This window comes from Rutidosis leptorrhynchoides, chromosome 7 (assembly GCF_046630445.1).
Source record: "Rutidosis leptorrhynchoides isolate AG116_Rl617_1_P2 chromosome 7, CSIRO_AGI_Rlap_v1, whole genome shotgun sequence".
Taxonomy (NCBI): domain Eukaryota; kingdom Viridiplantae; phylum Streptophyta; class Magnoliopsida; order Asterales; family Asteraceae; genus Rutidosis; species Rutidosis leptorrhynchoides.
Window position 1 is genome coordinate 160,909,834 of NC_092339.1, and position 18,075 is coordinate 160,927,908.

General features: G+C 33.1%; 2 protein-coding genes across 2 annotated transcripts; one reads left to right on the forward strand and one right to left on the reverse strand.

The window, feature by feature from the left end:
• Window positions 1-496: 496 nt before the first annotated feature.
• LOC139857288 (zinc finger CCCH domain-containing protein 40-like) lies at window positions 497-9,532 on the forward strand. Its single transcript, XM_071846023.1, has 10 exons — window positions 497-824; window positions 2,656-2,797; window positions 2,882-3,023; window positions 3,130-3,186; window positions 3,465-3,562; window positions 3,684-3,755; window positions 3,873-4,123; window positions 4,376-4,563; window positions 5,379-5,564; window positions 9,284-9,532. The coding sequence occupies exons 1-10, from the start codon at window positions 656-658 to the stop codon at window positions 9,401-9,403; spliced, it is 1,425 nt and encodes a 474-aa protein (XP_071702124.1). The 5' UTR covers window positions 497-655; the 3' UTR covers window positions 9,404-9,532.
• Window positions 9,533-10,084: 552 nt separating this feature from the next.
• LOC139857722 (cyclin-U1-1-like) lies at window positions 10,085-11,652 on the reverse strand. Its single transcript, XM_071846546.1, has 2 exons — window positions 11,193-11,652; window positions 10,085-10,547 (listed from the first exon to the last, which is right to left on the reverse strand). Exons 1-2 carry the CDS (start codon window positions 11,576-11,578, stop codon window positions 10,262-10,264), a joined length of 672 nt encoding a protein of 223 aa, XP_071702647.1. The 5' UTR covers window positions 11,579-11,652; the 3' UTR covers window positions 10,085-10,261.
• Window positions 11,653-18,075: the final 6,423 nt, after the last annotated feature.

Sequence of the window (18,075 nt, forward strand, 5' to 3'; positions counted from 1 at the left end):
CGCTCGGTGCGAGTTAAATTTTTCCGAGACCACCGTTCAACTCGAAAAAATCTAATGAACACAACGGGACTAAGTATGCGCGAAAACGGGCATCGTTAAAAAAACACTAGATAACGGGCCCTATATTCTCGCTGGGTGCGTGCGAGTTAAATTTTCCCGAGACCACTGCTTAACTCGAAATAATTTTACGAACACAACGCGACTAACTATACGCGAAACGGACATCGTTAAAAAAACACTAAATATTTCGGGCTATATTACATACATACACGTCCAACAAACAACCCAATCTACTAGATATGTTAGGTACCAAAGAACGTATATCTAAATTCGACCGCGCGTCGAATATAACCGCAGTAACGCGCGGTCGAATTTGTTTCTAGTTATCATCTATGTCTATGTCTAATATCTATATCTAACTCTCTTTTTTTTCCCAAAAAAATATAGTATTAAATTAAATATTATCTAAACCTTCATCAAATCAAAACAAAATAATTAATTTTGCCCTAGGCCTAAACCGGCGGTTCGCTGACTGATCGAGTGATCGACCACACTTAATTCATCTTCTTTCGTGTCTGTGTATATATCATCAAGGAAACTACAAAAATTGCATAGATAGATAGATAGATAGATAGTTGTGAAATCGAATTAGATAATGGCTGGACAGAAGGTTTTTAAAACGAGGATATGCCTTCAGTATAGAAAAGGTCTTTGCAATCGTCACAACTGTTCTTTCGCACATGGTGACGCTGAGCTCCGTCGCTATAATCATAATAATAATCATAATTCTAATAAACCTAATTCTTCATCCTCCTCATTTAATGGTACGAATACTGTTCACTCCCTTCAATTTCTTATCCATGTTTCCATTTATATGTTATTCATATTATTCATTCTAAATTTGTATAATAGATGTATCAGGATGTTAGGGTTTCGTATAATTGAGCCACATATAACATCCAGTGTTGTTTATTGACGAGTAATTGATTAAGTAATGACGTCATAAAATTTTGTTAGAGAATGTTGAACAAACGGTTAAGTTTGTTAATTGCAATGGTATGAGTTTTGAATAATTGTATGGGAAAAGATATGTTCTTAAAACTAGTGTTTTCTGTATTTATTCTCTTGCCTTTTTTGAATAATTGATTTGTTATGGTTCTAGGATTGGCCAAATATACGGTAACCTTATGCGGTCAATCATTATTATATAAGTGCATACAATGCTTTGAATATTATTTGCTTGGGAAGCAGAGGTCAAATCCTCAGCTACACCCTTAGATAGAACTCGTGTAATACCAACGAGAGGAATCGAGAGAAAGTGCACTCAATCAGACATGATAGATGGATTGAGTGCGATGATATTTTGTTTTTATTGCTACACCCTTATTGAGTGAGATGATATTTTATTTGCTTGGGAAGCAGAGGTCAAATTCACTCTTAGATAGAACTCGTGTAATACCAACGAGAGGAATCGAGAGAAAGTGCACTCAATCAGACAGGATAGATGGATTGAGTGCGATGATATTTTGTTTTTATTGCTAGCTTCTATCGCACTAAAGTTTATTTGCCAAACCATTGTTGGTTAGATAATAATTCGATGATAATTTTTTTGTTTGGCTAGCTTCTAACATACTACGCATGAGCAACATTGTGGAAATTTATAGGATGGATGGCTAAAGAATCAGATATAGATGATTTTTCTTTTTGTTTGATCCAATTAAATATGTGTTGTTATCATTTGATGAAGCTTATACATATATCTTATTCTCATTTTCTTATTTGAATGGTTTTTAAAGCTAATGATCTAACTATTTGTATTTGAAATTACACAAGTAGGCCCATGCCTGCATTTTGGTTGTTCCCCTGAATGGCTATTCAATCCTTGATATGTTATCTAAGGAGCTTTCAGCTCTTTAGGTTGCCGTTTCATCATGTCTTAAAATCAATCTTAAGTCAAAAAGGTTGCTGCCCATAATGCCTTTTTGAGTATATGTAGGACAGGGAACTCCCTACTTATCTTTGATTGACTAGACATATGTCATCTGTTGTCATTTTGAGACAAATAATCTACCAGAAGTTGTCTCTCATTATCAATAATCAAGTTTTTGTCTCTTGGGGACCTCATCTTCTTTTGTATTTGTGTATCTACGAAGTGAAACAACTAATTTTCCGAAGATTTGTGGCTTAGGCGTCACCAGACGTGTTTTTTCATGTATTCAAATGCTTTTCTGTAAAGTTCTCACTTGCATGCTCTGGTGGAGTTGGGCCTACTTTCTCTCTGAGCTCGCCTATTGAATGGAAGATGAAATATGTGTTATATATTTCGTCTATGACGTCAAGGAGAATTTCAGACCAAATTATGTCCATATTCTTCAAGAAAAGAATTATCTACAATCTTATTTGTTATGCAAATGTTTTCTTGATGTTGCACCTCAAACATGGATATATGCACTTCTTTTATCTATGTTAGAGGTGTATTTAATATGGACCGTGACCGCCTTTGGATCTCGAAAGAAGGCTCAATCGCCTTTCGTTATTGTTATGATGGGTCAGCTGTATCTTTGTTAATTACTGAGGGCCATATGGTTTATGTAAATTCGAATAAGCGGATTCGTCTTCAGCCTACTGGAAATATTCTTTTCATATTTTCCGCAGGGAGGCGTGATTATCGCGGTGCCGATTTACGAGAGAAGATTGGAAAACTGCGGTCCCCACCTCGTAGGAACTCGTTTGACCGCGATTCAAGAGATCGACTCACATCTCAAGGTCATAGTTCTCCAAGATTTGGTAAAAAGAGGTGCGTTTTGGATAAGGTTTTTACAGATTCATTGAGATAATCGACATTACTTTGTCATACATTTCTGTATGTCGTTTATATTAGTGACTGGGGTCAAAGAAAGAAACCGCACTTTGATGGTGAAAGTGATATTTCTGGAAGCTTGAGAGTGTCAAATGGGGCTGAACGGCAAGGCAGGGATAGAAAACCTTCATTATCAGAATCAAAGGATGATCATGATGAGCAGGTTTAACTTTTATTGAATTACAAATCACAAGTTTACTTTAGTCTTATAAAGATTGAGCTCTCAGGTCTCTTATTTTTTCGCGTTTCTTTCTAAATCCATGATTTAGTTGGAGCAAATGCGATCTGAAGTTGAAAACCTAGAAGATCACAAGCATAAATTACAGGTAAGATCTTTTTGTTTTTCTTTTCTTGAGCGTTTCGACAAGCTTTTGTTTATATATCATCTGTTTTCTAAAGCAGATGTAATTCTTATAAACTGTGATGGAGGCTATCACACACTAAAATTAAATTTATATATAACTTCATTTCAAGTCATGTCACGTGTGTTATGTATGCAATAGGCCCTTTTTCTTGGGACTGGAAAATTATAATTATATATACTTTTTTATTTCCTTGTTTTTAGCATTATTGCGTATCTTATAACGAATGTGATGCTGTGTAGATGTATTTGGAAGAAAGCGTACACGAAGCAGATAGTCTAAGTTCTAAAATTGAAGAGCTTGAGAAGCAACTGTCTTCAGAGAAAGAGGAATGCAAAAGGTATTTGATGAATAATAGCCAATCTTTAATCCTTTTATACGTTATACATTTGAAATTTGAAATTTTAAGCTGTATAGTTACACTTACTGTTTTCTTGTAAAAATAACTTGTAATATGCCAGAATTTCTTCCAAGATTAGGAAGTTTGTTAAGGCAAATATTCGTCACTCAAGGATACAAGATGAACTGAAGAGGCATGATCTTTTACTATACATTTATATACTGTTTTGCACATTCTGTGAGAGCTAACCCAATTTATTTATTTTGTTTTATCTTTTCCTTTACCTTTTAATGTTCTAATTTTCTTATAGGTCACAAGCTCATCTTCAAAGGCTTGGGGATCAACTTGCTAATGAAGAGAATATTAGCACCAATATATTAAGTGATGAAGATTCTCTGGACCATCTTTTGATGAGCCCATCAAACGATAAGGCTTCACCAAGGAAAGACGAGATGTTGGGCTATCATTTAATGGGCCCACAAAAGGATCAACATAAGGCATCTCCAAGCAAAAAAAGGATGAGAGTTCACATGGAAGAAGCTGATGAAATATCTAAACAAGGTATCCCTTAATATCACTTGAAAAGAAATAAAACATAGCGCAATTCCTCTAAAACAAGGCCAGACAAAAAGTCAACCTGGCCCATTTAGACTCGTTTAAAAATTTGACCTGTTTGACCCATGACCCATTTTAACCCAAATTTTTATTTGACCCATTCCCCAAACCGTCCCAACTTGACCCGTTTTCCATGTAAATATGAAAGCATGTTTTGATTAGGTTTATTTTAAGAAATTCTTACTTTGGATGCACTAGCAAGAACTGCAACTGGAGAACGACTTAGTTCGGGTCATATGATATCTGAAAGGCATGCTAGATATACAACAAACACTGGAAACGTAAGGGAAGACACTAATGGAATTAGGAATGTTAGACCCTTGGTTAGTGGAAGCAAGCCTAAGGAAAAGCAGAGCAATTTCACCAGCACTCGTTCAAGAGATAAGGTGCCTTTTTTATATGTAATTCTATTTTGTAAAATTTTATAATACTGGGTTCCTTTAATCTACCTACAGACAGTATGTATGATATTTCACAACGCAAAATAAAAATACAATATGTTTGTGAAAGCTAAGCTTTGGAGACCAAAATATGTAGTATACGTAACTCAACACAGAAATAGTATATAAATGGTTGTAAAAGTTAGCCCTAGTCCCCGACTAGTCGTGATTTTGAAGTAGTCTGAGCTGAGTAGGCCATTTCGACCAAAAGTCGCAGTTCAGCGGGTCAAAATTGGTCAAAAGTCGGATTTATCCAGTCAAAGGCAGATTTATTTGGTCAAAATCGGTTATAATCGGTCAAAATAGTCAAATCAAAAGTTGGTCTCCGGCTAGTCCCTACAAAGTCTCGACCAAACAGTGGATTTTACAATCTTGAGTATACGTGATAATGACCGTGCAGTCAACTTCACGGATGTTATTACCATAGTATAGCATATAAAAAAAATATAAGCGGAGTTGAATTTTCACTATTATATGCCATTTACTATTTCATTGTGCCCACAACAGTCTAGGCTATCAATAATAATAATACTTGTGTTTTGTCAACTTGTGCTGCCTCTCACGCATTGAAGCTTTAGTGTCAATTTCAAAATTTCCCGAGTTGAAGTGGACTTTACTTTATTCCATATTTGTTTCAGAGAAAGTGTTACTGCTTCGATCGCTAATTAGAAACATTGTCCCTTAAATAGACTGAAAATAGAGGGTAGTGATTTATTTGCAGCTTTTCTAAAACAGTTGTCGTAATCATGTTTAATGATCAGGTTAAGGATACTAACTCATCTCGAATGGTAGCAAATATGATGGATGAAGCTTTTGAAGTGGCTGAGGATGAAAAACTCGATGCAAAAGATAACTCACCGACCAGAGTTGAAGAAGACTCCACAGTTGACAATACAGTGTTGCCACCTCCACCACCTCCCCCAGTTCCAGGGAATGCGTACCTGCAGGTTAGACTGTTATTTTTTTATAAATTAATATAATAATGATTTCTAACTTTTGCTCCACAATTGTACTACATAACTTTATGCTACTCGGGGAGTACTCCGATGTTGACTAAGTTTGACTTTGATTTTCACGGAGTTTTGACCAGGTTTGACTGATTTTCTGAGTAATCCCGAGTTTTGACCGATTTTCTAAGTAATCCCGAGTTTTGGCCGAGTTTGACAGAGTGTGACCAAGTTTGACTGAGTATTTGTCGATTTGCAAAACCGAGTACTCGCCGAGTATTTCCGAGTTCAACAACACTGTGCACAAGTTAGTAGGAACTAGCCGCTAGTCAAATGTCTTCATTACACTCTCACAATGTCAATATTGTAAATGACCTGAAGGTTAAAAAGCACCGACTCTAATAACATCACGGTTTTGAATCAAGTATTCTGTAGTGACTAGGGAGGTTTCGGGAGCTCACCTCCTTTAGAGGGGGTACACTAGTAGACAGAACTAGCATAGAAAATAGCTATAAAGAAGCCAAGAGAGAAGCAAAGATCGCCGTTACACGTGCAAAAGATAAAGCTTACGAAGACTTATATAAGAGACTAGACTCTAAAGAAGGGGCAAACGACATCTACAGGATAGCCAAAGCTAGGGAGCGTCGGCGAAGGGATCTGGATAACATCAAATATATCAAGGATGAAGCAGGTCAAAGCATAGTGAAGGAAGACAAAATTAGGAAATGATGGGAAGAATACTTCTCATCCCTTTTCGATGGGGGAAGGACTAGGAATGGAGAACCTCATGTCTATGATATGGCCCCACAATATCAAAACAACTGTTTCTGCACGAGGATCAACCATGGGGAAGTTAGAGTGGCCCTACGCAAGATGGGGAGAAACAAAGCAGTAGGACCGGACCAAATCCCCATAGAGGCGTGGCGGTGCCTAGGCGATGATAGGGTTAGGTGGTTGACAAACCTTTTCAACATGACGTTTAGAAGCGCAAAAATGCCAATGGAGTGGAGACTGAGCGAGGTTATTCCCATTTACAAGAACAAAGGGGATGCACAGACGTGTAGTAACTATAGAGGTATAAAGTTACTTAGCCATACCATGAAACTATGGGAGAGAGTGATTGAGACTAGGCTTAGACGAGAGACAAAGGTGTCAGAGAATCAATTTGGGTTCATGCCAGGACGCTCCTCGATGGAGGCAATTCACATTATTAGAAGTCTTATGGAGAAGTATAGAGAGAAATAAAAGAACCTACACATGGCTTTCTTAGACTTGGAAAAAGCTTATGATAGTGTCCCACGAGAGTTGATTTGGAAGATCCTTAATGGTAGAGGTATCCCAAGTAGGTATATAAGAGCTATTATGGACATGTACCAGGGGGCGAAAACTCGCGTTCGGACGACAGTAGGATGCACAAAGTTTTTCCCAGTAGAAGTAGGTTTACATCAAGGATCTGCTCTTAGCCCTTTTCTTTTCGCTTTAGTCTTAGACGACCTGTCTCATAGGATACAAGGGAGTATCCCTTGGTGCTTGAGTTTTGCCGATGATATTGTCTTAGTATCGGAATCCCAGGATGAGCTAAACAGAAGGCTGGAGCAATGGAGGAATGCCCTGGAACAAAATGGACTTCGGATTAGTAGACTTAAATCGGAGTATCTTAGATGCGACTACGGGAGGATCGAAGATCACAATGATACTGTGGATATTCGTATTGGGGATCAGGTCTTACATCCACAGGATTCCTTTAGATACTTAGGATCAATGCTACACAAATCGGGAAGGATAGATGATGATGTGTCTCACCGTATAAGAGTAGGATGGCTGAAGTGGAGAGCTGCGAAAGGGGTTTTGTGCGACAAGAAGATACCCCTTAAATTGAAGGGGAAATTCTTCAAGGTAGCGATTAGACCGGCCATGTTGTACGGATCGGAGTGTTGGCCAATGACGAAGGCCCAAGAGAGGAGGATGGAGGTGGCAGAAATGAGGATGCTTAGGTGGACGTGTGGTAAGACCATGTTAGACATGATACCTAATGGAATTTTTAGAAAGAACTTAGAAGTTGGGAATATCGTCAACAAGATGAGAGAAGGACGACTTAGATGGTTTGGCCATGTAAGGAGGCGGCCACCCACAGCACCGGTCAGGAGAGTGGAAGCCCTCACGGTTGGCGGCGTAAGGAGAAGAGGTAGACCTACACGTAGGTTGGAGGATAGACTGAAGCTTGACATGAAGGAGCTTTTATTGACCGAGGACATGACTTCTGATAGAAATTTGTGGAGGAGTAGAATTAGGATTGATGACTAGGTTGTATATATATTTTATTTTATATTCTTTTTTAATTTTCTATTTAGTTTTATATATTTTTATCGTATGCCTTTTGCCTACTTGCTTTTTTGCTTCATATATGTTTTTGCTTTTTTGCTTCATATATGTTTTTTTTTTTTTTTTTTTCATATACTAATACTTATTGTAGCATATCCCAACATGTTGTGTGCATTACATTATACTTATTTACTTGCCTTATAGCACTATACCGTTACATGTCGCATTACATTATATCGCATTAAATTACACGTATTTACATTTACATGCTACATGTCTTTATGCTTACATTGTATACTTATATGTTTTATACTGCATTGTATAACTACATGCTCTATACCTACATGCTTACATACACATTTTATACTTACATTGCTTGTTATACTTGCATACTTGACACTTACTTTTTTCACTTATATGTTCTTTTACTTTACTTTGTTACATGCCATACTTACCTTTACATTTTCCACGGTAAGGTTCCTTTTATCTACTTTACTTTACTTGCATTTAGTTACTTCACTTAACGGATTTCATGGTTCTGCTGGCCGGAGGTCCTTGGGAAGCAGCCTCTCTGCCCTAAAGTATAGGGAGGGACGACTTCTTTTACCCGCGGACCGATAGGTATCCGTGGGGGGAGGAATGACTTCCCTTTTACTCTAGAGTAGAGAAAAGACTGTCTACATCTAACCTCCCCCATACTCCACTTTAGTGGAATTGGGTATTGTTGTTGTTGTTGTAGTGACTAGGGGATTAACTATGAAGTTTTTTTACTAACAAAATCCTACATCTTGCCAAATCTAAGCTTGCCTCATATAAGGTATCAGTTGATAGTTTTTACATTTATTAGTATTAGGAAATAATTAGGCATTTTGATATGGAGGTTGTCCATTGTTATGAGATACACTACCTTTAACTATTTAACTCGTGTTTCTTAAAATTGTAGATACTGATTATTGTATATTCTTTTCTATTTAAGATATTATTTTTGAACATTTATGAAGTATTTTTTTACTCTTGAGAAAATCACATACCTTTGCTTGGATGCCAACATATATTCTGCTTCACTGTGTTTGAGATTTAAGGTCAAATTAAGAAGAACAAATATTATTATTTTAATTATTATTTTAATCATCAAAGGAAACTCTAAAGATGTAGTAACAAATATTCGCAACCGTTTTCCTTAAAAATATGTGTTATGTTGAGTATTATTATAACTTTAAGTGGATAGATGACTATCATTTAGGCATAACAAAATATAAACCCCCTAGGTAGAAGAAAACTGCCCATTACTTTTGTATTGGAAATTGGAATGCATATGTGTAATATGATATCATCACCATTCAAATGAAGTGTGATATGCAAAGTGACTGATGTTTGTCATTGGATTATGGTTACAGTACAAAGAGAAAGATGAGTGTGTGGATGTGGTTCATGATGATGATGATGGTTACGATGATGTTGCTGATGATGATGATGGTTACGATGATGATGAGATGCTGGATGTGGATATTGATTGACTCTTTCACTAGGAAAATGCATATTCTACTGTTCTTTTTTGCAGCATATATATGAACTTTTATTTATTTTGCTTTCATTCTTCAAATTTTTGTAAAAAGTTCATTGGTTTGTGTCTGGTTATTGGTTCATGGTTATCCTCTGCCCTATTCCTTATAACGTAATGGTAGCTCCTTAAGTGTCTTTTGATTCCATAACGTATCGAACAACTTTATGTTGATGCAACAAAGTACAGGCACAATAAGGGACACAACGGTCTATTTGCTAGTAAAACTACGCATTAACGGTTTTGTATCGAAGAAGTTTTAAATTATTTTCTGCAATTTCTACTGTTCAATAGTTTTTAAAACTAAAACATGATGTTTATTCTAAAATTCACTATGCCCTTAAGCGTTTCACACGTCTACAAGACTTGGATATCGTTGCAACCGCAAAGTCAGCCTTAAATGCATATGAGAAAGATGAGGTGTAAGAAAACTTGAATATAAAATATTTAAATTTACATAAGTTCGTTGTGGGTTCCAATCATCTTGTGATGGCTTAATATAGAACCATACATTAAGTTCAAATTATCCATCTGTCTCAAACTCTCAAAATAGAAGTTCTGACTTTTCGAGATTTTTATTTTAGTAATTTTGACTTAAAATATCTTTATTTATTTGTGCTATATATTATTTAATGAAATTTATATCAATAAAAAATACATTTAAAACGGTTAAATTACATAAGTCGGTTGCGGGTTCCAATCATCTTGTGATGGCTTAACATAGAATCATACAATAAATTCAAATATCAACAAATATCGTTAGAAAAAATGTTGTTCATCATTTTACAATATGTAGATATTCATATCTTAGTTTTCAGGTAAGTCCACCATTAGAAACAGGGGAAGAGAAACTTTCCATATCTTCCACAGAAATTTCAGCAATATCTTCAATGGCGTTTGAATGAATTCCGCTCTCGATCTTTAACATTGTTCCGTTCCACATTAACATTTCCCTTTCCAAATGCAGACAGTAACTCTCGAAAATACGAGAAGTAACAGTGAGATCAAAATCCAACATGAAAAGGAACTCCAATTCTAACCTGTTTAACTCTGCATTCGTTACCCCTCCAACTCGAGCGTAAAATGCATTGTTGTAATGCCTGTTTTTAATAAACCATAAATAACCATATGTATATTTGTGGTAACACAAAATTATTACATATAAATCAGCTCTTTTTTTCTTTGCTTAAAAGCATTCTAAATATTCAAATTAATTTTACTAGCAGCCAATTTGTTAGGATAAGAATATAGGGGTGTTCAATAGTTTCAAATTAATTAACCCGAAAACATAATGAAATGAAAACCGGAAAAAAAATAAAATCGAATTTGAATTCAATTTTCAATTCAGTTTCAGTTTATTTATAAATTTGAATTCGATATTCGGTTTCGGTTGAACTGTTATAAATCAAATTCAAAACCGAATTTAACTAATAATATACATAGATGAATAACCGATGTTAAAATCAAAATTTGAATTTAAATTCGATTTGTTATGTTTTTTCTTGTTTAAATTATGACATTTTAGGTATACTCAGTCTTAACCGAAACCAAATCGAATTCGAATTCAGTTTTTAGTATAGTATCGGTTTTCGATTTTGGCTCAAAAATTTTCAAAACGGAAAAATCGAACGAATAATCTAAGAAAACTGAAAACCAAAACAATGAACAACCCTAATAATCGGTTAGCAATAATTTGTATCGCAAAGGTATATATAAGAAATAAGTAGATAGAAATAGGGACATACTCATCATCCAGAACCTTAGCAGCCACCATAATACTGGTAACAAGCAGCCTATGAACATTTAGTGACACAACAAGTGAACCGGGGTGTCTGTGAACCAACCGGTCTATATAAACATACCCCACCACAAAACAAGCCGGGCTGCAATTTGTATACTTGTAAATCCGGTTTAGATATTTGGGTATTGTGATTGCAGGCGGTCTAACTCCATGAAATGCTTCCAAGTTCTTCCCTAACCGTCTTGAACTTCTGCTTAAACTTAATGTCTCATTCCGGTTCACTAGTCTTCCAAGAACAAAAGATAAGATTGACAGTACTCTTGGGGTTGCCGTATCCGGTTCGTTCGGTTCCGGCAACCGGTTCTGGTCGTCATCAGTGATGGCTAACATTTAGGAAGCATTTGTGGGGCTAAGAATATGGATGAGAATTTATCGGATGGGATTATTGTTCTTTTATGCATGTTATTATGTATATGGCAAGCGGGATATCTATTTATCTATCTATATAGTTAATACAGTATTAAAATTTTATATTAATGATGTTATTATTAAGCTAATTCCTTTATTAAGTATAAAAAAAAAAAAATCTAAGCATTGTGGGTGATTTCATTAATCTAAATATTTTTGAATTAAATTTAAATCTTATTAATTAATTATTATTATTAAATTTTATTAATAATTATTTTAATTATTAAAATTAAATAATTTTAAATTATTTTAATTAATTATTTTGAATTAAGTACGAGAAGTTATAAAAGCTAGGCAGAAGAAAACAAATTCTAAATTTAAATTTTAATTTACACTTTTAAAATAAAAAGACAACCAATATTATCTCTTATGATTAGAATTGTTTAATATGCATTTTAGGTGTTTGATGAAATGTTCAGCTGACGGGTTTCTTAATCGAACTCTATGGTTCCACGGGTCATTAAACTAAATAACTTTAACATTTACGTTGAACTAATACCTAAAACACATCATTAAACTATTTCGTTTAAACAAACCCGTGATTTTACGGGTCATTTCACTAGTTTTACATTTATAACCCTATACACAATTTAATGTTAAATATGAGTTTTTGGTATACCAAATAATTTGATTGCGAGTTAAAAATTAACTTTAGACAAAATTGTTTTTTTTTTTTTTTTTTTTTTTCTTTAGAACGGCAAAACTTTAGACAAAATTGTATTTTGTACTTGTACATAGCCACATAGGGGAGCTGGCTTGTCTTCACCCTTTCTACCATTCTTAAAAAAATACGAGTACCTTTTTATTCTTTTTACCATTCTTTTTATCATTCCTATAATATAACTTTTCACTTTTTATTGTTCTTTTGATTAATCTCACTTGACACCATTTTGTTTGTTATCACAAGAAAAATGGATCCGATTATTATATTTATGTTATAAAATATCTAGATTGTGTTATAAAATATCTAGATTGGATGTTAATTTTATTATTATTATATTTCTTGCATAGTAATATTTTATACTATAAATAGACATGTATGGTAACCATTTAAGGTACACCATTTCTCTTGAAATATCAATATCAATATTTCTTCTCTCATTCTTCTCTCTTTTTCTCTCTTTGTTCTTATAACCATTAAAGGTAGTTATAAGCCTACTGAATTATAACACGTTATCAGCACGAAAAGTTTAGTGTAATTAAAAGATATCTCAAACGATCACGAATCACTAATCAAGGTATGAAATTATTAATAATTTTCAGACTCGAATATATCAAATTTTGGACTACTAACATTTATATTTATGTTATTTAAGTTATATATGGTCGGTTATACCACCTGAATTATATTTCTGTAATCTAACTTTTACTAACTTCACTAACATTTATATTTATGTTATTTAAGTTATATATGGTCGGTTATACCACCTGAATTATATTTCTGTAATCTAACTTCTACTAACTTCACTAACATTTATATTTATGTTATTTAAGTTATATATGGTCGGTTATACCACCTGAATTATATTTTCTGTAATCTAACTCTTATTAACTTCACTAACATTTATATTTATGTTAATAAGACCTCATGATTGTACGCAACACGTCATTTGACAACACGGTACTTTATGTACGCAACACGTCATTTGACAACACGGTACCATGGGTCGAGATTAATTCCGATCAATACGAATACGACGGGGTCTTTATATGTTATCTAACATTTATGATTATTTATGCAATTAATCATTATTTATTTCATGCATACTAATGTTTATTCTTAAATTTATAATTTTAAAAGTTAAAATAAAAAAATAGTTTATATTTTTATTAAAAGTAAATCTTAAAAGTTAAAATAAGAAAAAGTAGTTTGTACTTTTATTAAAAGTAAATCTTAAAAGTTAAAATACAAAAAGTAGTTTGTATTTTTATTAAAAGTAAATCTTAAAAGTTAAAATAAGAAAAAGTAGTTTGTATTTTTATTAAAAGTATATCTTAAAAGTTAAAGTAAGAAAAAAAAGGGATGGTAAAATGGAATAGTTTTTTGCCAAAAATGAAGTATTGAAAATGAAGTGGTCTCCTTCTATAACTAAAAAAAAATATATACTTTTATCAAATGAATTTTTTTGTGACCGACAATTTCAAACACGAGTCCGTGTTTAGTTTATCAAGAATATCTCTTGCTTTGGTGAAAGGTCACGATCACGATATCAGGTGTTGTGAAAGAATTAAAAAATTGGTCAAGTGGCCTTTTAAAAACTAGAAAAAAAATTTAAACAAAAAGTTTTTTTTATATATTTATAATTTACGGGTAACGTAAAAAAAAGGAAGTTTTTTTAAAAAAAAAAAAAAACAAAGAAAGTGTTTAAATGAGTTTTACAGAAAGGGGGAAAGCAAAGTAAAAAAAAAAACTTTTTTCCAAACAAAGGTAAATGAAAGTAGGACTTAATACAAGAAAAAAGTAAACATCTCCTAGACGTGATAAAATCTATCAATGATAAGTATTAGACTTGATGAGCTAAATGTGACAAAAATGTTTCAACATGTCTTATGTTAATTTTCTAAAATAAGTTATTATTATTCCGAGTTTAACACATATACATATGTTAATTAAAAACAACCTTTTTGTTCTTATGTAGTGTTGGGTTGCAATTTTGGTTGTATGCCATAATTCCATCCAGTAGAGTGACAATAGAAAACTTTTGATGATAATCAATAAAAAACTTTTTTCCAAACTTGTCAAATGTTTTGTTAAAAACGTGACCGTTGAAAAAAGGAGGTTGAATAATAAAACTTAAAAAACAAATTATTTTTTTAAGAGTGTGCATCAAAATGGCCCGTTTAATAATGGGGAGTAAAAATATAGTCAAATTGTTTCAACGAACAAGGGTTCAATTGGATGTCTCTTAAAAAAAATCCGCGGGTACGGGTGATGGATCCAATGGATCCGCATCCACGACCCGCGGGTGCTATCCCTAATTGTGACAAGTACAAATCAACTAAAAGTCTAAAAAATAAATGCTCTTATAGGGACCAAATGTTCACAATAATTGCCTAAGCTAGATATGAAACAAATAGTTCATAAAAAAAAAAAGGTCGTTGTGCGTTTTCGGGATGATAGCCGAAATACACTTACAAAAGTAGGTCAGCCGTCAATTCTTTATGGCCATATCAACGTAGATCAATAAAATCATTTATGGTTTTGATAAAAGATTAATTAAAAATTAATTGTTTTTTGGTCTTGGATTCTCGGTAACAAAAGCAAAGGTTGTTTTTGGTTGCCACAACAAACAAGACAGAGGTTGTTGACTTTTGTTGTTAAACATGGCACAAGTGAACAATAACAATAGATTATTGTTTTTGAAAAGAATAATGATGCGTTAATTTTATTGTATAAAATAAAATTAAAGAAAATGGTTTTCATTGATGACTATGAACAAACGCAAACAAAGTGTTTGTGGTATTTGGTGATTAAAAAAAAAAGTGCATCTAAAGCTTCTACTGAAAATAATATGCATCTAAAGCTTCTACTGAAAATTAATGTGCAAGGTACAACGTATAACTATATGGTCAAATTCATTTGAGCCTTCGGAGTCACAAGTATATGATGTATATATATATTACTCAATTAACAAAATAGTAAATCTAAATTAATTCATATGAATAGTAAAACGAAATTAATTAATTTACTATTCACATAAAAAAGCGCATATGATAAAAAGCGCATCGCATATGATAAGCGCATATGATAAAAAGCGAATATGATGAAAAGCACAACGCATATGATGAAAATCGCATATGATTAAAAGCGCATATGGTGAAAAACACAGCGCATATGATTAAAAGCGTATATGGTGAAAAGGATATATGATAAAAAAAAACACATATGGTGATTTATAAAAAAAAAAAAAAAAACACATATGGTGATTAATGGAAAGCACATATGGTGATTAATGAAAAGTATATTGTAAAAAAGAATCACAAATGTTTCTTGAAAGAATTCAAGGTAAGATATATGAACCAATTCATCCATCATGTGAACCATTTTGATATTTCATGGTTCTAATAGACGCATCTAGCGGATGGTCTCATATTTGTATATTATCAAGCCGTAATATGGCATTTGCAAAGTTTCTTGCACAAATTATTAAATTGAGAACACATTATTCTGATTACACCATTAAAAGGATGAGACTTGATAATGCTGGTGAGTTAACATCTCAAGCATTTAATGATCATTATATATCTACGGGGATTGTTGTTGAACATCCAGTTGCTCATGTGCATACACAAAATTGGTTTAGCTGAATCAATAGATAAACGCTTACAGCTAATAACTAGACAATTGATAATGAGTACAAATCTCTCAATATTTATATGTGGACATGTAAATTTACATGCTGCGACATTAATTCGCATTATACCATGTGGAAGTCGTAAATATTTTCACTTAATACTTGATTTTGGCCAAGAGCCAAATATTTTCTACCTTAAAACATTGGTTGTGCAGTGTATGTTCCAATTGTATCACCACAACACAATAAAATGGTTCTTCAAAGAAAGATGATAATATATTTTGGATATAAAACATCTTCAATCATAAGATATATTGAACCCATGATGGGTGATGTTTTTACAGCACGTTTTGCTGATTGTCATTTTAATAAAACATTGTTCCCTAGATTAGGGGGAGAAATAAAAATAAAAAATAAAATGATGCTTCATGATGTGAACATCAATTAAGGTATATTGAACTCGCACAAAAGAATGTGAAACGAAAGTTCAAAAATAATGCATATGCAAGAACTTGCAAATTAATTACTTTATGCATTTACAGATATAAAAAAGTGACTAAATCATATATACCAGCGATAAATGCTCCAGCTCGAACTGAAATTCCAAAAGCTGGCAATAATGTCACTGTTGAGTCTTTGCCACGCATCAAACGTGGAAGATCAATTGGTTCCGAAGATAAAAATCCTCGAAAAAGAAAATCAGCTGATAATGAGGTAAGAGAAAGTGTTCAAGAAGAACCACATATCAATATTCCTTCTGCAGAGGATATTGATAAATGTAAATACTAAAATTGCGATAAATTATGCAATATTATGGAACCGAAATGAAACTAAAATCTCTATGAGATATTTTCATATAATGTTACAATGACATCATGAATAAAGATGATGATCTGGAACTAAAATCTGTCATTGAATATACAAAATGGACATGATTGAGCTCAATGGAAAGGAGCAATAAGAGCTGAATTAGAATCGCTCGATAAAAGAAAAGTTTTCGGATCAATCGTTATCACTTTTAAAGATGTGAAACGTATGGGATACAAATGAATTTTTATCCGAAAAGAAATGTGCAAATGAAGTTACAAGGCAAAACTAGACTTGTAACTCAATATTTCCCACAAAGACCAGAAATGAATTAGGAGGAAAAATTATCCTCCTGTAATGGATACAATTACTTATTAGATACTTAATCAACCTGGTAGTTATTTAAATGCATCTCATGAATGTTGTTACTACTTATCTGTATGGATCACTTAATAGTGATATATATGAATATACCTAAAGGGTTAAGGTATCATAAGCATCTAATGTAAAACCCAAGGGAATATATTCCATTAAATCACAAAGATTTCTAAGTGGGTTTATACAAACGGGACGTATGTGGTATAACCGATTAAATGACTACTTGATAAAAAAAGGGTATAAATATAAACTTATTTTGCACGTATGTTTTATAAAAAACAATGTTCGGATATGAGATCGTAGTTGTTTATGTCAATATTCTTAACATCATATGAACAAATAAAGAGATCTATGAAATCATTCAACTTCTAAAGAATTATTTTGAAATGAAAGATCTTGAAAAAACCAAGTATTACCTTGGATTGCAAATTGAGCATATGCCTAATGGTTTACTTGTACATCAAACAACTTATACCGAAAAGATTTTAAAACATTTTTTTAAAGACAAACTCATTGTTGTTAGATCACTCAATATTGACACTGATCTATTTCATCCCTGCGAAGATCATGAAAATTTTAACAGATCGGAAGTTCTATATTTTAGTGCAATTGAGGTTCTTATGTATCTTATAGATTATACAAGATCTGACATTTCTTTTGCAGTTAATTTGTTGACAAGGTTCAGCTCAGCCCCTACCAAAAGACATTGGAATGGGATCAAACAAATAGTTTGATACCTTCGGGGAACTACTGATTTATAATTATTTTATTCTAACAACTCAAAACAAGATTTGTTTGGTTATACAGATGCAGATTATTTATCCGATCTACATAAAGCTAAATCTCAAACTAGATATGTATTCCTAAATGGAGGCACCGCAATATCATGACGTTCTCAAAACAAACACTTGTTGCAACATCATCAAATCATGCCGAAGT